This window comes from Cydia amplana, chromosome 20, assembly GCF_948474715.1.
Source record: "Cydia amplana chromosome 20, ilCydAmpl1.1, whole genome shotgun sequence".
In the NCBI taxonomy this organism is placed as follows: domain Eukaryota; kingdom Metazoa; phylum Arthropoda; class Insecta; order Lepidoptera; family Tortricidae; genus Cydia; species Cydia amplana.
This window is the reverse complement of record NC_086088.1, coordinates 8,789,863-8,815,106: the sequence shown is the minus strand read 5'-3', so window position 1 is coordinate 8,815,106 and position 25,244 is coordinate 8,789,863. Positions and strand designations below refer to the sequence as shown.

At 42.3% G+C, this 25,244-nt stretch overlaps 3 protein-coding genes and 1 long non-coding RNA gene across 5 annotated transcripts in view; 2 read left to right on the top strand and 2 right to left on the bottom strand.

Annotated features, from left to right (window-relative positions):
- Nucleotides 1-25,244, bottom strand: part of LOC134657447 (uncharacterized) — a 264,724-nt gene that overhangs the window by 8,503 nt on the left and 230,977 nt on the right. The window lies entirely within an intron of this gene.
- LOC134657534 (coatomer subunit alpha) overlaps nt 1-25,244 on the top strand; it is a 49,919-nt gene that overhangs the window by 22,566 nt on the left and 2,109 nt on the right. The window contains exons 10-20 of the mRNA XM_063513110.1: nt 4,386-4,606; nt 7,366-7,503; nt 8,586-8,689; nt 10,175-10,341; nt 12,636-12,833; nt 13,532-13,713; nt 15,392-15,521; nt 18,025-18,130; nt 19,347-19,479; nt 20,260-20,435; nt 22,854-23,069. Of these exons, the coding sequence (XP_063369180.1) occupies nt 4,386-4,606; nt 7,366-7,503; nt 8,586-8,689; nt 10,175-10,341; nt 12,636-12,833; nt 13,532-13,713; nt 15,392-15,521; nt 18,025-18,130; nt 19,347-19,479; nt 20,260-20,435; nt 22,854-23,069 (1,771 nt within the window). The remainder of the gene's footprint in view (nt 1-4,385; nt 4,607-7,365; nt 7,504-8,585; nt 8,690-10,174; nt 10,342-12,635; nt 12,834-13,531; nt 13,714-15,391; nt 15,522-18,024; nt 18,131-19,346; nt 19,480-20,259; nt 20,436-22,853; nt 23,070-25,244) is intronic.
- On the bottom strand, nt 91-3,914 carry LOC134657612 (uncharacterized). Of its 2 annotated transcripts, none has more exons than XM_063513177.1 (2): nt 3,034-3,892; nt 91-232 (listed from the first exon to the last, which is right to left on the bottom strand). In XM_063513177.1, exons 1-2 carry the CDS (start codon nt 3,800-3,802, stop codon nt 219-221), a joined length of 783 nt encoding a protein of 260 aa, XP_063369247.1. In that variant the 5' UTR covers nt 3,803-3,892; the 3' UTR covers nt 91-218. The 2 variants fall into 2 exon arrangements, with proteins under 2 accessions (XP_063369247.1, XP_063369248.1); XM_063513178.1 differs by having other exon boundaries at nt 93-223; nt 3,034-3,914.
- Nucleotides 17,248-18,009, top strand: LOC134657597 (uncharacterized). The gene is made up of 2 exons (XR_010097627.1): nt 17,248-17,591; nt 17,821-18,009. It is a non-coding gene; the product is annotated as an uncharacterized LOC134657597 (long non-coding RNA).

The following is a 25,244-nucleotide window of genomic DNA, read 5'->3' as shown; positions in this document are numbered from 1 at the left end:
GAAATGAACCGTCCTCTTGCCCCTTGTATAACATTAATTGATCTTTATGTTTTTTATACTTATCTAAATGTTCACAATCTTTTACTAAATATACAACTTTTCCCAACTTTTCCATAATTATACCCTTACACCATGTAAACTTATTATTATTAAAGTTCTTTTTATATAAAACTTTATCGCCTATATTAAATTCTTGTTTATTTGTACCACTATACGCTTTACTCTGTAAACACTGTTGATTTTTTACATAATTATCCAATGACGTGTGCGAGCAGGACGCCGTCGAAGGGTTAATTAAATCAAGGCGTGTCCGAAGTTTGCGGCCAAAAACTAATTGGGCAGGCGAGTGCCCCGTCGTGGAATGTATTGAATTCCTGTAGTCAAAAAGAAATTTTTGTAACTTATTATTACAATCTTTAATATTTCGACTATTCATTAAACAGGCTTTAATTCCCTTTTTGACTATTTTCACGGAGCTTTCCGCCTGCCCATTGCTAGCAGGGTGGTACGCCGGCGACGTCACCGGTGTTATGCCGTTCAACAAACAAAATTCCTTAAACTCTTGTGACGTAAATGCGCACCCGTTGTCACTACCTATCACTTGCGGTAACCCAAACCTAGCCATAAACTCGTACAACTTTTCGCACACGGCCGACGTGTTAGTACCGTTTTTCATATTATAGACCTCAACCCATTTACTATGAGCATCTACGATCACTAAGTAGGTGTTGCCGTTAATTGGGCCCAAAAAATCTAAATGAATCCTCGTAAAAGGATCCGTAGGGAATTTCCAAGGAGCTAAAGGTGCGCGACTGGGAGCGGGCCTTAACTTAATACAAGTTTCACAAGAACCTATCATTTGTTCAATCTTTTCGTCGATCTTAGGAAACCAAAATTTGGACCGAGCCTCCGCTTTGGTTTTTACTATTCCTAAGTGAGAATTATGTAACTCTGATAACGCGCGTGACTGCAAAGTCGCCGGAATCACGACCTTATGGCCTCTCATCAAACAGCCGTTTTCATAAGATAACTGCAATCTACATTGGAAATACGGTTTTAACTTATCGTCATTAATTTTCCTAGGCCAGCCTTTACAAACGTAACCTATCACCTTACTTAAATCTGGGTCAATCTTTGTTTGATTACGCAACTCGTCCGTAGTTAACGGTAAGCATCCTTCGATAACAAAATTGATATATGACGCGCGATCATCTGGTAATAACGGGTTTTGTCCCTCCCCGCGCGCGCGCCCCCGCTGTGGCCCTTCGCTGTTATCGCCGTCGTCAGGTAAACAAGCTCGAGACAGATAATCTGCACTATTCATGGCACTCCGGATATATTCAATTTTATAATTATATGCGCTTAAAAAAATGGCATACCTTTGCAACCGATTAGCCGTAACTTCGGGAATGCCCTTATAAGGCCCGAAAATTGAGATTAGAGGTTTATGATCGGTTCGTAAAGTAAAGGGCACCGACCTCCCGAATAAATATTGATGGTAGCGTTTAACTGCGAACACGATTGCCGTGGCTTCTTTTTGAAGTTGCGAATAATTTTTTTCTGCCGCGTTGAGAGTACGTGAAGCGAATGAAATAGGCCTTTCACTGTTATCTGGCTGTATTTGACTCAAAATGGCACCAAGGCCGTAAGGTGATGCGTCAACGGTCAAAACTAGATTAGCATTTGGGTCAAAATGGGCTAAAACTTGATCCGAGGCCAAACTTTTTTTTATTTTTTCAAATGATCGGTCATGCTCCTCTCTCCAACACCACTTGACTCCTTTCTTCAACAAATCATACAATGGTGAAAGTATCATGGATGCCCCTTGCACAAAATTACGGTAGTAATTAACTAAACCTAAAAATGATTGTAATTTATTTACATTGGTCGGTACAGGCGCTTCCAGGATCGCTTTCACTTTGTCAGGTGATTTGTGAAGCCCGTTTTTATCAATGATATAGCCTAAGTATTGCACTTTCTCCTGAAAAAATACGCATTTTTCTTTTTGCAAAGTTAACCCTGCGTTTTCCAACCTTTTTAAAACTGCGTTTAATCTTTGCAAATGTTCAGTGTCATCTTTACCGGTTATTAATATATCGTCAAGTAAACACAGTACACCTTCCATACCACTAAGTAAATTATCAATCGCGCGCTGAAATATAGCCGGGGCACTAGCCAACCCAAAAACCAAGCGTGTGTAGAAGAATAACCCACGATGCGTATTTATGCAGGTGAGATGCTGTGACTCCGGCTTTAACTCAAGCTGAGTGTACGCGGAAGATAAGTCTAGCTTTGAGAACGTTTGTCCTCCGTGTAATTTAGCAAACAACTCTTTAATTGTGGGTAACGGATATTGTTCGACACACAGCTGCTTATTAATGCTGACCGAGTAATCTGCACAAATACGCATGGTGCCATTATTTTTCAACACCGGAACTATTGGAGATGCGTATTCCGAATACTCAACAGGCTTTAACACCCCTAGACTTACTAAGTGGTCTATTTCTTTGTCCACTTTTCCTTTTAAAGCAAATGCTAACGGTCGCGCCTTGAAAAAAACCGGTTTCGCGTCAGGTTTAAGCTGCAACCCTACTTTGTACTTATTAAATAGGCCTAAATCATCTGAAAACACTGCCGGATAATTACCTTGCAATATTTCTAGTTTATCCTGTTTTTGCGTACAGTAATTAACTGGTGTTGTCATTTCTAAGTTAAATGACGAAATGAAATCTCGACCTAAAATCGGCGGGCCACCATTGCGAATAATGTAAACATCAATCAGCTGTGTGCGCCCCGCGTATTCTATGGACATTGGCGCCATACCTATGCAGGCCAGGTTACCGCCGTTATATGACTCCAGATTTTTCTTAGGCGCGCAAACCGTCACTTTAGAGAAATGCTTGTTGAATAGCTTCGGTGACATCGCCGTGACCGCTGCCCCACTATCAATTTCAAACTGTAACGGCACGCCTTGTACGGTAACCCATTCTAACATGGGTTCACCCTTTATAGATCGAATATTAAACAACTTACCGTCGTCTCCCTCGCTCACGTCATTCGCCATTATGCACTTTACTGTTTTGCACATTTTTTTTAAATGGCCTTTACCGCGGCATTTCTTGCATCGATAATTAGAAAAACGACATTCGGCCGTCTTATGGTTTGAATAACCGCACACCGCACATTTTTCACGGGCCGAATCCTTGGTATCGCTGGTGATCTTGAACAGCTGGTCGCTCGTCGAGGCCGTTTGTCCCGCACCCGCCGACACCTCCCGCGCGCAGCGCACTGCGTTAGCCAACTCCACCGCCTTAGTAAGCGTCAGCTCCTTGAGGTCCTGCGTGAAAACCTTGTCCCGCTCCCGTCCCGGCAGCATGCCCATCATAAATCTGTCGCGAAGAACTTCCTCTACGTTTGTGAAGTTGCAATCCGCTGACAAACCACGTAGCCTTGCCGCCCATTGGGTATGCGTCTCTCCGTTTTGCTGAACGGCTGAATAAAATTTGTACCGTTCACTAAAACCAAACACCTTTGGAACAAAGTGGTCTTCCAACAACTTTAATACATCTTCGTATGGCACTTCTTCTATTTTCTTCGGCAACGCTAAATCCGCTGCGAGTTTGTAAGTACCGTCAATGAGTGTGCTAAGTAATATCGCTCGCCTTTGTTCGCCTCCTGCGTCCGACGTCGCATTTATTTTATTTGCCACAAACCATTGCAATAAGCGTGATTTAAACGTTTTCCAGGTCTGCGAATGGTGATCAAACGTAGGCAAAATTCCGAAATGCGCACTGCTGGACATTTTTATTATCGCGTAGGTAGATCGCCGCCAATGTTGTATTTGGGAAACGCACGAGTGAAACAACCAATGGCTATAGACACACTGCTTTATTGCACGTTTAAAGGAAGCGGGGTGGTGCGCTCACACACACATACATAACAACAAGCATACATAGCATATAGCATTTATTAGCTTATGCAAGAGTGATAGAGTGGTTAGATAATAAAATTTCGACTCTCTCGTTTGCGGTAGACCCTCAGATTGTGATGGATTGTGGAAGTTGCACCCGGATTGACTGCACCTTTTCCATTTTACAAGCTTTTATTATTACAAGAAATCTTGCAAGTTAAATTTGATCCACTTCCCAGTTTCCGATTGAGCTGAAATTTTGCATGCATGTATAAATCGAATGACAATGCAATATTATTATGACATATAGCTGATCTGATGATGGAGACAGGAGGTGGCCATAGGAACTTTGATGAAACAACGCAACCTAATTGTGTTAGGGGTTTTTAGAATTGTCTCGATGAGTATTAGTTGTCTGTCGTTAGAAAAGTACAGTCAGCGATAAAAGCTTGTTCCTGGTGAAAACTTATTCCAGGTGAAAGTCTCCAAATGCCGCTATGCCGTCTGGAATGCCGACATGTCCCTCGTGGCCTTACTGGGCAAGCACACGGTCACCATCTGCACCAGGAAGCTGGAACAGCTCTGTTCCGTGACTGAAGGGGCTAGAGTCAAGTCCGGAGCCTTCGATGACAGCACTCCACAGCCGGTCTTCATATACACCACTGCCAACCATATCAAGTACTGCTGCAGAGACGGGTGAGTTTATACTGCTGGACCAACTGTTCCATGACAGAAGGGGCTAGAGTCAAGTCCGGAGCCTTCGATGACAGCACTCCACAGCCGGTCTTCATATACACCACTGCCAACCATATCAAGTACTGCTGTAGAGACGGGTGAGTTTATACTGCTGGACCAACTGTTCCATGACAGAAGGGGCTAGAGTCAAGTCCGGAGCCTTCGATGACAGCACTCCACAGCCGGTCTTCATATACACCACTGCCAACCATATCAAGTACTGCTGCAGAGACGGGTGAGTTTATACTGCTGGATCAACTGTTCCGTGACAGAAGGGGCTAGAGTCAAGTCCGGAGCCTGCGATGACAGCACTCCGCAGCCGGTCTTCATATACACCACTGCCAACCATATCAAGTACTGCTGTAGAGACGGGTGAGTTTATACACTCCTGGAACAGCTCTGTTCCGTGACGAAAGGGGCTAGAGTCAAGTCCGGAGCCTTCGATGACAGCACTCCTCAGCCGGTGTTTATATACACCACTGCCAACCATATCAAGTACTGCTGTAGAGACGGGTGAGTTTATACACTCCTGGAACAGCTCTGTTCCGTGACGAAAGGGGCTAGAGTCAAGTCCGGAGCCTTCGATGACAGCACTCCTCAGCCGGTGTTTATATACACCACTGCCAACCATATCAAGTACTGCTGTAGAGACGGGTGAGTTTATACACTCCTGGAACAGCTCCGTTCCATGACGAAAGGGGCTAGAGTCAAGTCCGGAGCCTTCGATGACAGCACTCCACAGCCGGTCTTCATATACACCACTGCCAACCATATCAAGTACTGCTGCAGAGACGGGTGAGTTTATACTGCTGGACCAACTGTTCCGTGACAGAAGGGGCTAGAGTCAAGTCCGGAGCCTTCGATGACAGCACTCCGCAGCCGGTGTTCATATACACCACTGCCAACCATATCAAGTACTGCTGTAGAGACGGGTGAGTTTATACACTCCTGGAACAGCTCTGTTCCGTGACGAAAGGGGCTAGAGTCAAGTCCGGAGCCTTCGATGACAGCACTCCACAGCCGGTCTTCATATACACCACTGCCAACCATATCAAGTACTGCTGCAGAGACGGGTGAGTTTATACTGCTGGATCAACTGTTCCGTGACAGAAGGGGCTAGAGTCAAGTCCGGAGCTTGCGATGACAGCACTCCGCAGCCGGTCTTCATATACACCACTGCCAACCATATCAAGTACTGCTGTAGAGACGGGTGAGTTTATACACTCCTGGAACAGCTCTGTTCCGTGACGAAAGGGGCTAGAGTCAAGTCCGGAGCCTTCGATGACAGCACTCCTCAGCCGGTGTTTATATACACCACTGCCAACCATATCAAGTACTGCTGTAGAGACGGGTGAGTTTATACACTCCTGGAACAGCTCTGTTCCGTGACGAAAGGGGCTAGAGTCAAGTCCGGAGCCTTCGATGACAGCACTCCTCAGCCGGTGTTTATATACACCACTGCCAACCATATCAAGTACTGCTGTAGAGACGGGTGAGTTTATACACTCCTGGAACAGCTCCGTTCCATGACGAAAGGGGCTAGAGTCAAGTCCGGAGCCTTCGATGACAGCACTCCACAGCCGGTCTTCATATACACCACTGCCAACCATATCAAGTACTGCTGCAGAGACGGGTGAGTTTATACTGCTGGACCAACTGTTCCGTGACAGAAGGGGCTAGAGTCAAGTCCGGAGCCTTCGATGACAGCACTCCGCAGCCGGTGTTCATATACACCACTGCCAACCATATCAAGTACTGCTGTAGAGACGGGTGAGTTTATACACTCCTGGAACAGCTCTGTTCCGTGACGAAAGGGGCTAGAGTCAAGTCCGGAGCCTTCGATGACAGCACTCCACAGCCGGTCTTCATATACACCACTGCCAACCATATCAAGTACTGCTGCAGAGATGGGTGAGTTCATACACTCCTGGAACAACTGTTCCGTGACAGAAGGGGCTAGAGTCAAGTCTGGAGCCTTCGATGACAGCACTCCACAGCCGGAATTAAATATGTTGACTATAGTTCGTTTTTTTACGAAATATCATTTGATATTTACCAGTTGCTTTTCGGTGAAGGAAAACATCGTGAGGAAACCGGACTAATCCCGATACGGGCCTAGTTTACCCTCTGGGTTGGAAGGTCAGATGGCAGTCGCTTTCGTAAAACTAGTGCCCACGCCAATTACTGGGATTAGTTGCCAAGCGGACCCCAGGCTCCCATGAGCCGTGGCAAAATGCCGGGACAACGCGAGGAAGAAGACTATAGTTCGTTTTTTTAGCATTAGAAAAAAGGTAAACAATCTTGATGTGTCTTATTCGAAAAGACTTGAAAAATAAGTCACGGTAAATATGTAACAACTATGAATCATATTCACATTCTTTTGCTTTCATAAGTAATTGTTACTGTTTTTAAAAACCGTTTTTAAATGGGATTGGCCTGTCGAAGTATTTAGCAGATGGCGCCATCATAGCTTGCCCAGTCAATCCCTAGAATTGTGTCAAATTTCTATTTTTTTAATCTCCTGGATGCCAGTTTTTTAAGCCAAATCTCATAGAAAAAGGGGCAAGGTATGATGGCGCCATCTATGCAAACTTTTGACAGTTGCCAACCCCATTAAAATATACGTCAAGAGTAGTCTTTATCTAATGCTAAAAAAACGAACTATAGTAGTGAAATACCCTATTTAGAAAGATATTTGATTGTAATAATTTCTGTTACAGTGACTATGGCATAATTCGCACCCTGGACGTGCCAGTGTACGCCGTGAAGGTGCTAGCTTCAGAGTCCGGGGCTAGAGTGGTGTGCCTCGACCGCGAGGCCAGACCCAAGGTGCTCAACATCGACCCTACCGAGTACAGGTCAGTGTGAAGAGCTAAAATATATCGTTGAATAATTTTACGGTTTAGACTCACTTGTTTTAAGTCACTCGCGCGACATGTTTCGGAGAGCCTAGGTCTCCTTTCTCAAGCACTAACAGTGCGAGCAGCGTTCACGACGGCCGTGTATCGCGTACTGCGCATGCGGCATGTCGCGCGAGTGACTTAAAACAAGTGAGTCTAAACCGTAAAATTATTCAATGTTAGCATGTCTCACAACAGTTTAAATTCGACTAAAATATATCCACATTTATTTACAACATTTACAAAAAACATAAATTTTGCCTTCCCGTCATAAATTTGCCATGATTTATTTAAGACGTAAATATCTGGGAGACCGAGCTTTGCTCGGAAAACATATAAAAACTCAAAACTGCGCGTTTTCCCACAGGTAAAAATCTAGGTAAGTCGATTTTTCGCCCCCGAAAACCCCCACATAGCAAATTTCATCGAAATCGTTAGAGCCGTTCCCGAGATCCCCCAAATATATATACATATAAATAAATAAATATACAAGAATTGCTCGTTTAAAGGTATTACATAGATAGATCATTTGTGGGAAAGCAAAGCAGTTCAGACCTAAGTAAATTTTTACTGATAGAGAGAGAATGTATTTTGGCATTAAGTCCGCCTTTTCTAAGCTTAGTTAGGGTTCCGTACCCAAAGGATAAAAACGGGACCCTATTACTAAGACTCCGCTGTCCGTCCGTCCGTCCGTCTGTCACCAGGCTGTATCTCACGAACCATCATAGCTAGACAGTTGAAATTTTCACAGATGATGTATTTCTGTTGCCGCTATAACAACAAATACTAAAAACAGAATAAAATAAAGATTTAAGTGGGGCTCCCATACAACAAACGTGATTTTTGACCGAAGTTAAGCAACGTCGGGCGGGGTCAGTACTTGGATGGGTGACCGTTTTTTTTGCTTGTTTTGCTCTATTTTTTGTTGATGGTGCGGAACCCTCCGTGCGCGAGTCCGACTCGCACTTGGCCGGTTTTTTTTTTGTGTAATACATAAATAAACTTGTAAGGTTAAGTTATTAATTATTAAACTATTCCAGGTTCAAGTTGGCGCTGGTGACGCGCCAGTACGACCAGGTGTTGCACATGGTGCGCACCGCCAAGCTTGTGGGGCAGAGCATCATCGCATACCTACAGGAGAAAGGTACTTTTAATGACAATACTTCCGTGAGACCACAGACAAGACATCCTCCAGACTGAGCATAGTAGCGCTACCCCCTGTGCCACAAATATACGGTAGTTTTACTCCATCTTCGAGTCAAAGTGTCTTTGTGTGACGTCCGTGTCTTTGAACGGACCAATCACGGCACGGGACTCGCTCACCTCGTCCCCCCGCACCCCCGTATTTTTGGCAGCATCGGTTTCATGAAATAATTGCTCTAAACTCCGTCTAGAGGATTCCTAATAGTCTATGCGTGAGACACAGATGTACGTGAGTGACCAGTTTACCAGATTCTGATTATAGGACCAAATACGAAATACAGTAAAAAAGACTTTTCTAAATTGGTCTAGGCACCTTCGAGAAATCGAGGAACATACATAAACCAATTCCGATTAATTGAAATGATAAGAGTCCAAATTGATTGCTGAATAATAATTCCATTATTGGGAGGATCAACTATTTCTTGTTGTTATTCTGTCCGGTCAGCCAAGAGACAATAGTAGCATAGTTTGTTAGAAGACATTGTACACCACCTTCTTCTGACACGCTTGGTAGACGATCCTCAATGGAAAGGGTTTATAAGTATCACAAAAAAGCTTGTTTGGTGAATTTAAATGCCTAAAAAACAGGTTTTAAAGAGTGACCCAGGAGAACGTAACCATGGCAACGAGTGACAAGAAAAAGTTGATTCACCCTATTAAGTTAAAAACTGTTCAAATTAGGCTGTAATTTATTAACCTGTCCATTCCGACTGACTAGTTTTCAGGTAGGTAGGTTTAGACATAACCATGCATTTATTTGATAACCGCACGAGACAATTTATATTTTCTCAAAAATGGACGGCAAAGTCGACGTTGCCGGTTAAAAAATAGGTCGCGAAGTACGTAGTTTATGGGCAGTCAAAAAATTAAAAAGATAAAAACATTGCAGTCTCGATTTCGGGACTGCAATGTTGCATACAAATTCCATTATTTATCGAGTTGAAATGGCCATATCAAATGAAGGCATAGGTCAATTAAACAGCCAAACAGATGATCAGTACTTATTATTATAATGTTGGTACCGCGACTATTTAGGTGTCTCAAATAGGTTGGCGTATTTTCAGCAGAAAAATTCACTTCAATTTTTTTGAAGGCGGCAAAGTAAATCTTTTTAATGGTTTTACTTTTTTCTGTGAAAATTAGAACGTTGCTTCTGTAAAATATTTCTATTTCTTGCACCGTTTTTGAGAAAAGCACTATATATGACTCGGCTGGAAGGCTACTTGCTGGCTTCGGATTCAATTAAACGGACTCCCAAGGTCGTCCGTTTAAAACGAATCCTCAGCCAGCAAGTAGCTACTTCCGAACCTCGACAATAATGTACTATTATGTATCTACCATCTCTCATGTAACCTGAACGAAATAAATTAACTGAACTCTGTCCTATATTTATGAACATAAACTAACAACACAATGTATTTTCTAGGTTACCCCGAAGTGGCACTCCACTTCGTGAAGGACGCCCGGACTCGCTTGTCCCTGGCTCTGCAGTGCGGAAACATCGAAGTAGCCCTAGAAGCAGCCAAGAGTTTGGATGAGAACTCTTCATGGGACAAGCTTGCTGAGGCTGCCTTGCAGACTGGGAACCATCAGGTAATGTACTAAATACGACCTTATATGTAGCAAAATAAGATTCAAACCTTAGTGGCGTAAGACGGAGGGAATCATGAAGTGACACACTAAATACGACCTTATGAAGTGAGTAATTAGGTTCAAAGTCTAGTTGGTTTTGTGGCAATACCGAAGTAGCCTTAGAAACAGCCAAGAGTTTGGATGAGAAATCATCGTGGGACAAGCTTGCTGAGGCTGCCTTACAGACTGGGAACCATCAGGTAATGCACCAAACACGACCTTATATGTAGCATAATAAGGTTCAAACCTTGGTGGGGTAAGACGGAGGGAATCATGAGGTGACACACTACATACGACCTTATGAAATGAGTAATTAGGTTCAAAGTCTAGTTGGTTTTGTGGCAATACCGAAGTAGCCTTAGAAACAGCCAAGAGTTTGGATGAGAAATCTTCGTGAGACAAGCTTGCTGAGGCTGCCTTACAGACTGGGAACCATCAGGTAATGCACCAAACACGACCTTATATGTAGCATAATAAGGTTCAAACCTTAGTGGTGTAAGACGGAGGGAATCATGAGGTGACACACTACATACGACCTTATGAAATGAGTAATTAGGTTCAAAGTCTAGTTGACTTTGTGGCAACATCGAAGTAGCCCTAGAAGCTGCCAAGAGTTTGGATGAGAACTCTTCATGGGACAAGCTTGCTGAGGCTGCCTTGCAGACTGGGAACCATCAGGTGATGTACTAAATACGACCTTATTATGTAGCATAATAAGGTTTATTATTAAACCTTGGTGAAGTAAGACGGAGGGAATCATGAGGTGGCATACTAAATACGACCTTATGAAGTCAGTAATTAGGTTCAAAGTCTAGTTGGTTTTGTGGCATTACCGAAGTAGCCTTAGAAACAGCCAAGAGTTTGGATGAGAAATCATCGTGGGACAAGCTTGCTGAGGCTGCCTTGCAGACTGGGAACCATCAGGTAATGTACTAAATGCGACCTTATTATGTAGCATAATAAGGTTTATTATTAAACCTTGGTGAAGTAAGACGGAGGGAATCATGAGGTGACACACTACATACGACCTTATGAAGTCAGTAATTAGGTTCAAAGTCTAGTTGGCTTTGTGGCAATATCGAAGTAGCTTTAGAAGCAGCCAAGAGTTTGGATGAGAAATCATCGTGGGACAAGCTTGCTGAGGCTGCCTTGCAGACTGGGAACCATCAGGTGATGCACCAAACACGACCTTATATGTAGCATAATAAGGTTCAAACCTTAGTGGTGTAAGACGGAGGGAATCATGAGGTGACATACTACATACGACCTTATGAAGTGAGTAATTAGGTTCAAAGTCTAGTTGACTTTGTGGCAACATCGAAGTAGCCCTAGAAGCTGCCAAGAGTTTGGATGAGAACTCTTCATGGGACAAGCTTGCTGAGGCTGCCTTGCAGACTGGGAACCATCAGGTAATGTACTAAATGCGACTTTATTATGTAGCATAATAAGGTTTATTATTAAACCTTGGTGAAGTAAGACGGAGGGAATCATGAGGTGACACACTACATACGACCTTATGAAGTCAGTAATTAGGTTCAAAGTCTAGTTGGCTTTGTGGCAATATCGAAGTAGCTTTAGAAGCAGCCAAGAGTTTGGATGAGAAATCTTCGTGAGACAAGCTTGCTGAGGCTGCCTTACAGACTGGGAACCATCAGGTAATGCACCAAACACGACCTTATATGTAGCATAATAAGGTTCAAACCTTAGTGGTGTAAGACGGAGGGAATCATGAGGTGACATACTACATACGACCTTATGAAGTCAGTAATTAGGTTCAAAGTCTAGTTGGTTTTGTGGCATTACCGAAGTAGCCTTAGAAACAGCCAAGAGTTTGGATGAGAAATCATCGTGGGACAAGCTTGCTGAGGCTGCCTTGCAGACTGGGAACTATCAGGTAATGTACTAAATACGACCTTATATGTAGCATGATATGGTCCAAAATGTAGGTGGCTCTACGATTGATTTTAAAAGCCAATAATAAATAGTTAAAAGCCTAGGTGGCTTGAAGAGCTTCGACAAATTTTGGCGGGACGAACTCGCCGAGGCTGCTTTGTAATGAATTAAATTCGACCTTATAACATGTACTTTTAGGTTCAAAATCCAGGTGGCTTTAAAGGCGAGAGAACCTTTAAATAATTTTTTTAGCTTTATGTATAATTATTACTGTACATTTGGTCTGAAATAAATATGTTGATTGATTGATTTATATCTATTATCGTTGAATTGGAACTGACGTAATATTTTCCTCGCAACAGATCGTAGAGATGTGTTACCAACGCACGAAGAACTTCGACAAATTGTCCTTCCTGTACCTCATCACCGGCAACTTGGACAAACTTCGAAAGATGATGAAAATAGCAGAGATTCGTAAAGATACCTCCGCGCAGTTCCAAGGAGCTCTGTTACTGGGTGATGCTGCGGAAAGAGTCAGGCTGCTTAAAGGAGCGGGACAGGTGAGACAACACTATCTAAACTATCTTTCTCTGGTAGCCAGGATAAGCATCGCAAGATGATGAAAATAACAGAGATCCGTAAAGACACCTCCGCGCAGTTCCAAGGGGCTCTGTTACTGGGTGACGCTGCAGAAAGAGTCAGGCTGCTTAAAGGAGCGGGACAGGTGAGACAACACTATCTAAACTCTCTTTCTCTGGTAGCCAGGATAACCTTCGCAAGATGATGAAAATAGCAGAGATCCGTAAAGATACCTCCGCGCAGTTCCAAGGGGCTCTGTTACTGGGTGACGCTGCAGAAAGAGTCAGGCTGCTTAAAGGAGCGGGACAGGTGAGACAACACTATCTAAACTCTTTCTCTCTCTGGTAGCTCTGCTCACTCCATACATCAGTTTTAGTACCAAAAAGACTATTAGCATCTAGCATCGAGTAGCGGAACTATCAGTACTGCTACTTGACAATAGATGTAGCACCTACCGGAAAGTCTTATGCTGTTGAGATAAGACTTTCCGGTCGGTGCTACATCTATTGTCAAGTAGCAGTACTGATAGTTCCGCTACTCGATGCTAGATGTAGACACTGAAATTAATAGTCTGAACTGATGTATGGAGTGAGCACTCTTGTCTTACTATATTTCTCTATGACAATAGTGACCAGTTACAACTGGAAGCAAAATTCTAACCTCATTACATTTACCCCAGCTGTCTCTAGCCTACCTGACAGCAGCTAATCACAAGCTGGACGAGGAGGCGGAAGCCCTGAAGGCCCAGCTCGAGGCCGCGGGTGCTCCGGTGCCGGAAGTGAAGCTACAGAGCAAGGTGCTGCGCCCCCCGCTTCCGGTGCACAATTCGCAGCCCAACTGGCCTCTACTCGCAGTCTCCAAGTGAGTATATTATTGGACTAGGGATAACTTTTGGCTAGAAAACGCTGTCTTTATCGCACTAATATGTAAGAGTCATGGTATAATAATATACTCCGCCTGGTACTCTCTTCCGAGATTCGCGAATAACCTAACTGTCACTTGGCTACGTCATCATGCTGTTTACAGCTTCTCAAACTTTAAAATGTGGGAGAATTTTAACCAACGGTGAAAATTATTTTAACGGCATTAATTTTAAGTTATTCATGTAGAAACATAGTAAAATAAAATAAATCTATACTGCACTTTTCACTCCTACTCTTACAGTTCCGAATAGAGCAGCCAACCATTTTCGTAACAAAACATTAATTACGAAGCTTACGACGTGAAAAGTTTGGAAAACACTGCGACTGCTGACACTGAGCGAGAAGGAAATAACAATTAACACGCGTTCGACAAGGACGGTCGGTCAGGGACAAAATGGCGGATTGTCAAATGTGACAGCGCTATCCTGTGTTGCCAGTAGTGTAAACAGAATTACCCGAACGTCTGAAATTTCTTTCGTGAATCGGAAGATATTGCTAACGAATAATTAAAAATGACGTGTTATTGTAAAATTTAAGATAAAATACATATAAATGAAAATTATTAAATTATAAAGAAATAAATTAACTTATTAACCATAGGTATAATGTACCCATGTAACATGTTATGTTGAAATAAAGTGGCAATGTTATTGTGACGTAGGCAAGTGACACTCTGGGAAGAGAAGACCATGTTTTATTAGACCATGTGTAAGAGTGATAGAGAGACAGATAGCGTTTCGTTGTCGTAGCGCAAACGATTGTCATCTTCGTTAGGTCCCGTGTATTTTTACCTAACAGTTACATATAAACATATATAGCATTATCTATAAACGGCCGCTAACTTAATCAGTTGATGATCGTCGTTTGTCCCTATCTGTCGTTATGGGGGTCCCGTTGTTTCCCATAAAGTTTTAAGTCATAATGTATTGTTTGACATATTATCATTAGTCATAAAACTGAAACCTGAGGATTTTCGTTAGGTTATTCTATAGATAGGTTAGGTTAGATTTTAGTTTTATGGCAATCCTGAAAAGTGACGCGTTTCTGAACCAAATGAATTATAACTAACGAAAATGCAGGCAAATAATATATTATGATTTAAAACTATTTGGCAAACAATAGAGACCCGTCGTTATGCCATAGGGAGGGACAAAGGACGATCATCAGCTGATTAACTTAGCAGCCGTTTATGAATAACACCAATAGTATTTGTACAGAAATAGCTGTGATTTTAGTAAATTGTCTATGTAGTTTGAGCATATCTTTCTCCCAATAGCTTTAAAACTACTGAGCCATTTTGTTCAATGAGTTATCAATAAAATCGTTTTTAGCCAGGGTTTTGTAGGCTTCTTATTTAATCCAATGCAAAAAACCTTAGATGTTCTATAATAAACCGCAGCCAGGTTTTTGTTTTAATTTGCTTGTCGTAAAATAAAAGTGGAAATATGTAATGTTTCGGGCGACGCTCGAACTCGCAACTCTGGATCGCTAGCCCATCGCTCTGCCAACTAAGCTACCGAGACTTCACTCGAGGGCAGCGAATTTTTAACTCTATTCCTTAGCTACATGGCATCGTTTGCAGATGCATCTGCTTATTTTTTTTTTGTCGTCAACAGGTCCCTGTTTGAAGTGGCAAGCGCGGCTCGCGCCAGCGGTTTGGACACAGGCGTGGGTGCTGGTGGTGATGAACCCTTGGAGGCTGGTGGCGCTTGGAATGATGATGAAGATGTACTTCAAGAAAACAAGGTACAATACGAATAGTCCAAGGTATAGTTGGTCAAACCAATTTGTCAGTCAGTAAGAACCGGGAAAACTGTACCGTAAAATGGGGTGAGTAGGTTTCGCGGGGAGAGGTGGGTTATGAATGGGGAGAGAAGGTTTGAGAGGGGGGTGAGAAGGGATTTTAAGGCTACAGCTACAAAAATAATGTATTCCAATTTAAAATGGAGCTATAGTAATAAGCATAATAAAAAAAAATCGATCCAACAATCTTCCAAAATCACCTTTGTATGAAAACTCCTCTCACCCCAAATACGAGGCACTACGGGGTGAGGTGGGTATTCCTCTTTATCGTCAAAGTTATGAAATGGAACTACCCAAAATAAAATAAAAACTAAAATACAAACGTCCGAAACACTTATTATATACACCATTCAGTTTGCATATTTAAAACTAAAATGTAATCGAGGTTTGAATGTCAGTTTTGCACCTACTCACCCCATTTTACGGTACTCATCCTTTTCTTTTGGGTGCTAGGTACTAGTGTAAGACAAAGATAGTATGATTATCTCTGTCTATGTTCGAAATGAGACAGTCCTTTGACAGACTATATATGTATACGAAGACTGCACTGTGGAATCTCTCGCTTAATTTTTTCCAACGCTCCGGATTTAACACTAATTACAGATGTAGTGCATAATTGTTTCCCATCGTATTTTCTCGGAAAAGTTCGTTAATGTCATGTTACTTCAGTCAATGTCAGTACTTTTTGTGCCGGGACTGACTGAAATAGCAAGACACGTTCGTGGCCGCCACGTCACCGAAGTGTCAAAACTGAAATTGAACTTTATGCATATGCACGTAGGTTTATGTTGCTCTGTGGTCTGTGACCGATTAATCGGTCTTTGGCGTTGAACCTACGGTGCGTATATATCGGTCATTGGCGTCCAAAAGGTTAATTTCGTATTAAGCAGAAACGTCTGAAGGCGATACCATAATGCTTAGAAATATTTCCATTTTTTTTAGGGAGGCGCCTAGCGACAGTGTAATGCTCTTACTGTAGATGTCGCTAAGCGCCTCCCTAAGGCCCATATGAAGGATATGGTGGAATTATTCGCTGTCCTCGGGTAATTCTCGGTAGCTTAGTTGGCAGAGCGATGGGCTGGTATCCCAGAGTCGCGAGTTCGTGTCTCGCCCGTGACAGTGAGTTTTTTTTATTCTTTATTTCTAATTGACTTCGAGGAAACTCGGCTCCGTTCGGCTCAGCATTGCTACGAGCAATTATTAGGGTTGGCACCACTTGACGTCCTATTGCGTGCACGACCACAGATAAGATAATGACTTGAATTTGGCAACCCTAAATATCCGAAAGGAATAGTGCCATAAGTTAGAAAGGGATATCATGATTCGACCCTGAATCGCTGTCAAACTTCGGTTTTGTAGGAAGTGTCCTTTCTGTACGGTAGCACAGGGCGGACACGCCATACATCAAAAATGATTTGCGTTTATATGTGTGCGCGGCACGTCTGTACACGCGTCATTGTGTATGTGTGCGTAAGTAGCTCTACTGAGAGCACGCCAGAAGTCCGTCAGATTTATGTCGCGGGGCGAGGTAATCCGAGTCGGGGCGGGGCGGTGCGTGGCCGTTCTGTATGATAATACTATGTATACTTATTCCGTGACGGTAGTACTATTACTTATTCTGTGGTGCGGGCGATGGTACCAATGTCTGCCTGCTAAGCCGATGGTCCTGGGTTCGAATCCCGGTAAGGGCATTTATTTGTGTGATGAACACTAATATTTGTTCCGGAGTCATGGATGTTTTCTATGTATATAAGTATGTATTTATCTATATAAGTATGTATATCGTCGCCTAGCACCCATAGTACAAGCTTTGCTTAGTTTGGGGCTAGGTTGATCTGTGTAAGATGTCCCCTGATATTTATTTTATTTATTTATTTAAAAGCGGTGGTGGCCGAGTGGATATGACGCCCGACTTTCAATCCGGAGGTCACGGGTTCAAATCCTGGCTCGTACCAATGAGTTTTTCGGAACTTATGTACGAAATATCATTTGATATTTACCACTAGCTTTTCGGTGAAGGACTTGGAGGATATAATCAAACGGAGACGCCATGTCTGTAATTTTCTGTACAAAACAGTCTGCCGATTTTTGCGGGGGAGGGGAACGTCAAATGTATGCGTAACGTAAAAATAGCCATGTCAGATAAACGTCAGTCCATACATTGTGTATGACCGTTGGCCGCCTATTTTCGACAGAGGGGAAAGCCTGTCAATGGCTACTCCGTTTAGTTGTATCCTCCAAGGTGAAGGAAAATATCGTGAGGAAACCTGCATACATCTGCGAAGAAATTCAAAGGTGTATGTGAATCCCCAATCCGCATTGGGCTAGCGTGGGGACTCTAGCCCGAGCCCTCTCGCACATGAGAGGAGGCCTGTGCCCAGCAGTGGGACGTATAAAGGCTGAATTATTATTATTTTTATTTATTTAATGTTATACACTATTACAGGAGGCTGGTGATGTCGAGGAGCCAATGGAAGATGCTTGTGATGATGGCGGCTGGGATGTCGGTGACGAAGACCTGGACCTGCCCGAGGAGCTGGCACCTGTTTCTGGTAATAAACAGTTTTTTCTACTCCCGTACTTTTATTTGTCATTTAAAGGGTGGTGCACACACCTTTAAAACCCTACCTTATAGTTGTCAAGACAAGTCTTTAGTCTATTCCCCAAAAAAGAATTTGTGCATACACGCAGTATCTTTTTGGCGACTTTACGATACTTCGTGTAATGACCACTTAAAAAATATTGAATGAAATACTGTGTTGCCAACCTTATTTTAAATGTCATCTCTGACAAATAAGTGAACCATAGACATGTATTTTTTTAAATTTCATTCATTCATTCATTCTTTTCACGCCCGTACCCTCCATTTTTGCTACTTCTTGAATTAAAAATATCTGTTAAATTTACAATTTTATTTCAAAGTAAGTGCTTGGTCGTAGAAAAAGTATTGTATGCAACGTTGTTTAACTGAGTCAAAAAATACTCGTGGCGTCTTTATTAACAATTTTCGGCTTCACCTCAAATTGTTACTCACGCCACTCGCCTTTTTTGACCTCTCTTAAACAACGGTTGCATAAAATACTATTATCTAACTGCCGTTTGATTTTTTTCTAGACATTTTCCGCAACTCGAAATCCAATGTTTATATTTTGCGTATTTAGGAGTATAAAACGAAATGAATGGTACACAACATCCGGGCTTATTAATCACAGGCAGTACGAATTGTTATTTTTATTGTGTTTGTCATACAGGTTTTCAACCTTAGACAAATATGAATGCTGACGAGTTAGACCAAGATAAGTGTACAGCGATATTGATAGTCCATACTGTGCAAGTGTTATTTTAAACGTCAAACTTCTATGAAATGATGACGTATAAATAATACTTGCACAGTCTGTGCTGTCAAAATCGTTGCAGAGTTAGTCTTAGTCTAACTGTATCTTGTTTTTATCACGTTAGAAACGCCGACAGCTAATTTAAAGCCATGGATTTATTACCCAAATCCACAGACAATCCAACCTCTAGACATAGCATAGTCGCGCTACCCCCTCTGCCACACATACGGTAGCGTTACTCCAACTTCGAGTCAATCCCGTGCCGTGATTGGTCCGTGTTTTTGAACGGACCAATCACGGCACGGGATTCGCTCACCTCGTCCCCCCGCACCCCCGTATTTTTGGCAGCATCGGTTTCATCAAAGAATTGGCCTAAGCTCAGTCTAGAGGTTGGATTGTCAGTGCCCAAATCTAACGTTCCTTGTTCGTGTAGCGGATATCGACGGCGGCGATGACACGCCAGCCTACTTCGTGGCCCCAACCCGCGGCTCGAGCGTGGCGCTCTCCGCCAAACTCAAGACCGCACACGACCACGTCGCTACCGGACAGTTCGAGATCGCTTTCAGGTAATCATATCTGGGAAACATATAAAAACACAAAAATGCGCGTTTTCCAGAGATAAGACCTACCTAGATCGATTTTTCGCCCCCGAAAACCCCCATATAGCAAATTTCATCGAAATCATTAGAGCCGTTTTCGAGATCCCCGAAATATATAAATAAATAAATATACAAGAATTGCTCGTTTAAAGGTATAAGATTTAATATGTCTACATTGGAAATATATTTTTCACCTCAGCAGCTCGAACAAGGGTACTTTGCTACTTAAAAACAGTGAGCAAAATCGCATTTTGCTCACTGAGTGAGACAAAATGAGCAAAATGCGATTTTGCTCACTGTTTTTAAGTAGCAAAGTACCCTTGTTCGAGCTGCTGAGGTGAAAACTTAATTGTTAGTATATCTTAAGGAAACATGAGTGAATAGGTAAGTGATGAAGAAGGAATACATTTTTCGGGTTCTCTAATATGTTCTCACTGCTGAGGTGAAAAGTTTTGTGAACTACACGAGATCAAAGTTATTTACATCTCGTGCGCTTTTGAGTCCCTTACTACGCTCAAGATTCTAAATTAGATTCACGAGCGTAGCGAGTATAGAATCTTTTGCTTGCACGGGACTCAAAATAAGCACTCGAAGAAATATCAAACTTTAATCTCTTGTTGTACAAATAACTATTATTGTAGCACGCTTCTAATAGCCTGCATTAGGAGCTAGATATGCTGTCAGTGATGTTTTTCTTTATGACATAATGCGTTCAGAATTTTAAACACCTCTTTCCCTTATCCACAGGCTTCTAAACGAGCAAGTGGGCGTGGTGAACTTCGAGCCGTACCTAGAAACGTTCCTAGCGATGTACAGCAGCGCGCGACTTACGTTCGGAGCGCTCCCGTCTACGCCGCCGCTCGTCGCCAACCTGCACAGAAACTGGCAGGAAGCTAGTGGCAAGGATTTACTGCCTATAGTCAGTAAGTATATCCACAGGCTTCTAAACGAGCAAGTGGGCGTGGTGAACTTCGAGCCGTACCTAGAAACGTTCCTAGCGATGTACAGCAGCGCGCGACTTACGTTCGGAGCGCTCCCGTCTACGCCGCCGCTCGTCGCCAACCTGCACAGAAACTGGCAGGAAGCTAGTGGCAAGGATTTACTGCCTATAGTCAGTAAGTATATCCACAGGCTTCTAAACGAGCAAGTGGGCGTGGTGAACTTCGAGCCGTACCTAGAAACGTTCCTAGCGATGTACAGCAGCGCGCGACTTACGTTCGGAGCGCTCCCGTCCACGCCGCCACTCGTCGCCAACCTGCACAGAAACTGGCAGGAGGCTAGTGGCAAGGATTTACTGCCTATAGTCAGTAAGTATAGCCACAGGCTTCTAAACGAGCAAGTGGGCGTGGTGAACTTCGAGCCGTACCTAGAAACGTTCCTAGCGATGTACAGCAGCGCGCGACTTACGTTCGGAGCGCTACCGTCCACGGCGCCACTCGTCGCCAACCTGCACAGAAACTGGCAGGAGGCTAGTGGGAAGGATTTACTGCCTATAGTCAGTAAGTATATCATCATCATCTTCCTCGCGTTGTCCCGGCATTTTGCCACGGCTCATGGGAACCTGGGGTCCGCTTGGCAACTAATCACAGTAATTGGCGTGGGCACTAGTTTTACGAAAGCGACTGCCATCTGACCTTCCAACCCAGAGGGTAAACTAGGCCCGTATTGGGATTAGTCCGGTTTCCTCACGATGTTTTCCTTCACCGAAAAGCGACTGGTAAATATCAAATGATATTTCGTACATAAGTTCCGAAAAACCCATTGGTACGAGCCGGGGTTCGAACCCGCGACCTCCGGATTGCAAGTCGCACGCTCTTACCGCTAGGCCACCAGCGCTTTTTATAGTCAGTAAGTATATACCATAAGTAATAGGGATGTTGACATGAATCGCGAATATATAGCATGTTATGTTTTTACCATAGCAGGGAATATTAGAACGCGGAAAATCATATTTTGCAAGTGTAAATATGCGTAATAAATTAATTAAAAGTAATCAAAAGTATTTAAAATAATGCCCAGTATCACGTGACTGCAAACGCCAATCGGAGCGCGTGACGTAATCACAGTGGAATCACCAAAGACAAGTTATAAAACCTGCCTAAGTGTCTACAGATTATCGTACCGAAACGCGATCTTGGTGCGGTGCGGCGCACGAATCGATAGTGTGTAAGGTGGTGCGTTAAGGACGCAGCTATAAGTTAGAGCGAGAAAGAAGGTCGCTGTCCGATGCGGTAGTGTGTTAAGGCTTTAAAAAAAATTGTCAGTTGCCATATAAAGAATTTAAAAAAATGACTGACAGCTGTTTGTTTAAAACGCCGTTACGTCATCAAGGTCACGTGACAGTTTGGAGCGTTTAGGCGCGAAATTTAAACACGAAACTTATTATACATGTTTTTTTATTCAAAATTAATGAATATATTTTTTTAATATTTTTTTCTGTAATTATTACGTGTCTATCTACAAAATGAAACCAGTTCCAAAAAATTGTCAACATCCCTATTGTTGTTGTTGTTGTTGTGTTGTTGACGACCGGTCTGTCCTAGTGGGTAGTGACCCTGCCTGTGAAGCCGCGGTCCTGGGTTCGAATCCCAGTAAGGGCATTTATTTGTGTGATGAGCACAGAATATTTGTTCCTGAGTCATGGTTGTTTTCTATGTATTTAAGTATTTGTATATTATATCTATCGTTGTCTGAGTACCCACAACACAAGCCTTCTTAAACTTACCGTGGGGCTTAGTTAATTTGTGTAAAAATGTCCATTAATATTTATTTATTTTATTTATTTAAATACTGTCCGAACGAAGTTTCTGTTTGGGTAGGTTTCGGCATAAAAATCGTGTTTTGTCCGAATGTTCGGTTTCGGAAAATCCAGTTGGTTTCGGGCGGACGCTAACTGGAAAGAAGCATAGAATTCGTAAACACGTCGTCACTACTCAAAGCTAAAATGCAGTATGTCTGTATGCATCCCATACATATTTACCAAATTTTTCTTTTGATTGACAGAACAAGATACAGTTTTTTTTTTTCAAAGTAAAAGCCACGATGTGTTTCTTTATTTTTCTTCATAAGCTATAGTAAAATTGCTTGACTGATTGAAAAATAGGTTTATATACTTGGTCAACCAGATCTTGACAGTAGAAAAAGGCGGCAATTTTGAAAAAATGTAGGCGCGAAGGGCTATCGTCCCATAGAAAATTTGAATTTCGCGCCTTTTTTTACTGACAAGATTTGGTTGACCAGCTTTAGGTGCCGTGACCAGGATAAATTAATTTAATTAATCACGAAATTATATCAAAACAGACATTAAAAAATATCTTAACACTTGTTAAATCTATTTCCAGCCGCAAAACTCAACGACCTGGTAACCCAGCTCCAACAATGCTACCAACTTACAACCGCCGGCAAGTTCACCGAGGCCACAGAGAAGTTACAACGCGTCGTGCAACGCGTGCCGCTGTTACACGTGGAGGGGAAAACGGAGCTGGCCGAGGCGCAACAACTACTCGCTATTTGCAGGGAATATCTGTTGGGGCTGCAGATGGAGACTGCTAGAAAAGGTGAGGTTTATTTTTTGGTGGCCCATGAGGGGAAAAAGTCTACGCGGGTTCTTATAAGCGTCATATGCGAGCCTGTGACCAAAAGTTGCTTACTACCGAGGGCTTTAGATAGAGACGGACGGGAAAAGTACAGTATATACAGGTATACTGTATAATAGCACCGTGTAAACTCAACGACCTGGTAACCCAGCTCCAACAATGCTACCAACTGACAACCGCCGGCAAGTTCACCGAGGCCACAGAGAAGTTACAACGCGTCGTGCAACGCGTGCCGCTGTTACACGTGGAGGGGAAAACGGAGCTGGCCGAGGCGCAACAACTACTCGCTATTTGCAGGGAATATCTGTTGGGGCTGCAGATGGAGACTGCTAGAAAAGGTGAGGTCTCATTTTTAGGGTTCCGCAGCCAAATGTCAAAAAACGGAACCCTTATAGATTCGTCATGTCTGTCTGTCTCTGTCCGTCCGTATGTCACAGTCACTTTTCTCCGAAACTATAAGAACTATACTGTTGAAACTTGGTATGTAGATGTATTTGTGAACCGCATTAAGATTTTCACACAAAAATAGAAAAAAAAACAATAAATTTTTGGGGTTCCCCATACTTAGAACTGAATTTCAAAAATTTTTTTTTCATCAGACCCATACGTGTGGGCTATCTATGGATAGGTCTTCAAAAATGATATTGAGGTTTCTAATATCATTTTTTTCTAAACTGAATAGTTTGCGCGAGACACTTCCAAAGTGGTAAAATGTGTCCCCCCCCCCTGTAACTTCTAAAATAACAGAATGATAAAACTAAAAAAAATATATGATGTACATTACCATGTAAACTTCCACCGAAAATTGGTTTGAACGAGGTCTAGTAAGTAAGTTTTTTTTAATACGTCATAAATCGCCTAAATACGGAACCCTTCATGGGCGAGTCCGACTCGCACTTGGCCGCGCTTTTTTGGTGGCCCATGAGGGGAAAACGTCTACGCGGGTTCTTATAAGCGTCATATGCGAGCCTGTGACCAAAAGTTGCTTACTACCGGATTTAAATAGAGACGGTCTTGAAAGGGAATGTTATACAGATACATTGTATAATAGCACCGTGTAAACTCAACGACCTGGGGCCCGTTTCTCAAAAGCTTGTAACTTGTAATACAAGCGGATGTCACTTTTTTACAGCTTTTGTTCGATAGGGACTTCCACTTGTATTACAAGTTACAAGCTTTTGAGAAACGGGCCCCTGGTCACCCAAATGCCGGATGGATTAACTATTTCTTGTTGTTATTTCATGGGAGAATATTAGCACAGTTTTTTTTTTTATTTATTTAAGGTCGCTCAAACAGCTAAGGTCATTAGCGACCACAGTATACAATACAATATCATATCAAGTCATAATAATTAACTAGTTTAAGGTATTTTACAGAACATTCTGAGTCATTCAAGCAATCTTTTAAACATTTAGGAAGGTTAATAGCTAATCTTGCAGTATTATACATCGGACAATCAATAAACAAGATTAGCACAGTTTATTAGAACTGTTGTACCACATTCTACTTACATGCTTAGTCGATGGCCCATTATGGAAAGGGTTTATAATTGCCACAGTTTTTGTAGTTTTATAGCGTATTCGCTAAATATTTTTCTGGATTTCTTGTTTCAATCGATCAATCATATTAAGTCAATTACGCCAAGTTAGTTACACAATGAATTTAATATAAAATTAGATTAATTAAGTTTTCACTTAACTTTATGTTATAGTATGATTTATGAAGTAATTTGGATATTAAAAAGTTTAATTTTGTACAGATTATATGTCATGTAAGTACTACAAAAATATTTTTGGATGGTTTTACCTGATACATAGTAAATGGTTTAAACGAAATTAATGTAATACTTAGATAGTCTGTTACATGTTTGTTTTTCTTTCTTTTTTTGTGATTAATCACGTAATTTTAATGTCATTTTATTTTGTGTTAACCAAATTTTATGATATTTACAAACCTCGGCAGTTTAATCCTTGGGATGCGAGTTTTAACCTTTTAACCGCCATTTTAACCGCAATTTTTGATCGAGCGTGCTCGTGTCGCCACCGACAGTAATTGTACCACGCAGAGTAAGGTTGGCAAAGTTACGGGAGTTATAAATGTGCTGTAAAAACCAAATCAGATCGTTGTCTTATTCAT

Excerpts from the sequence above, each read along its gene's own strand:
- LOC134657612 (XM_063513177.1), bottom strand. The coding sequence starts at position 3,802 with ATGTCCAGCAGTGCGCATTTCGGAATTTTGCCTACGTTTGATCACCAT.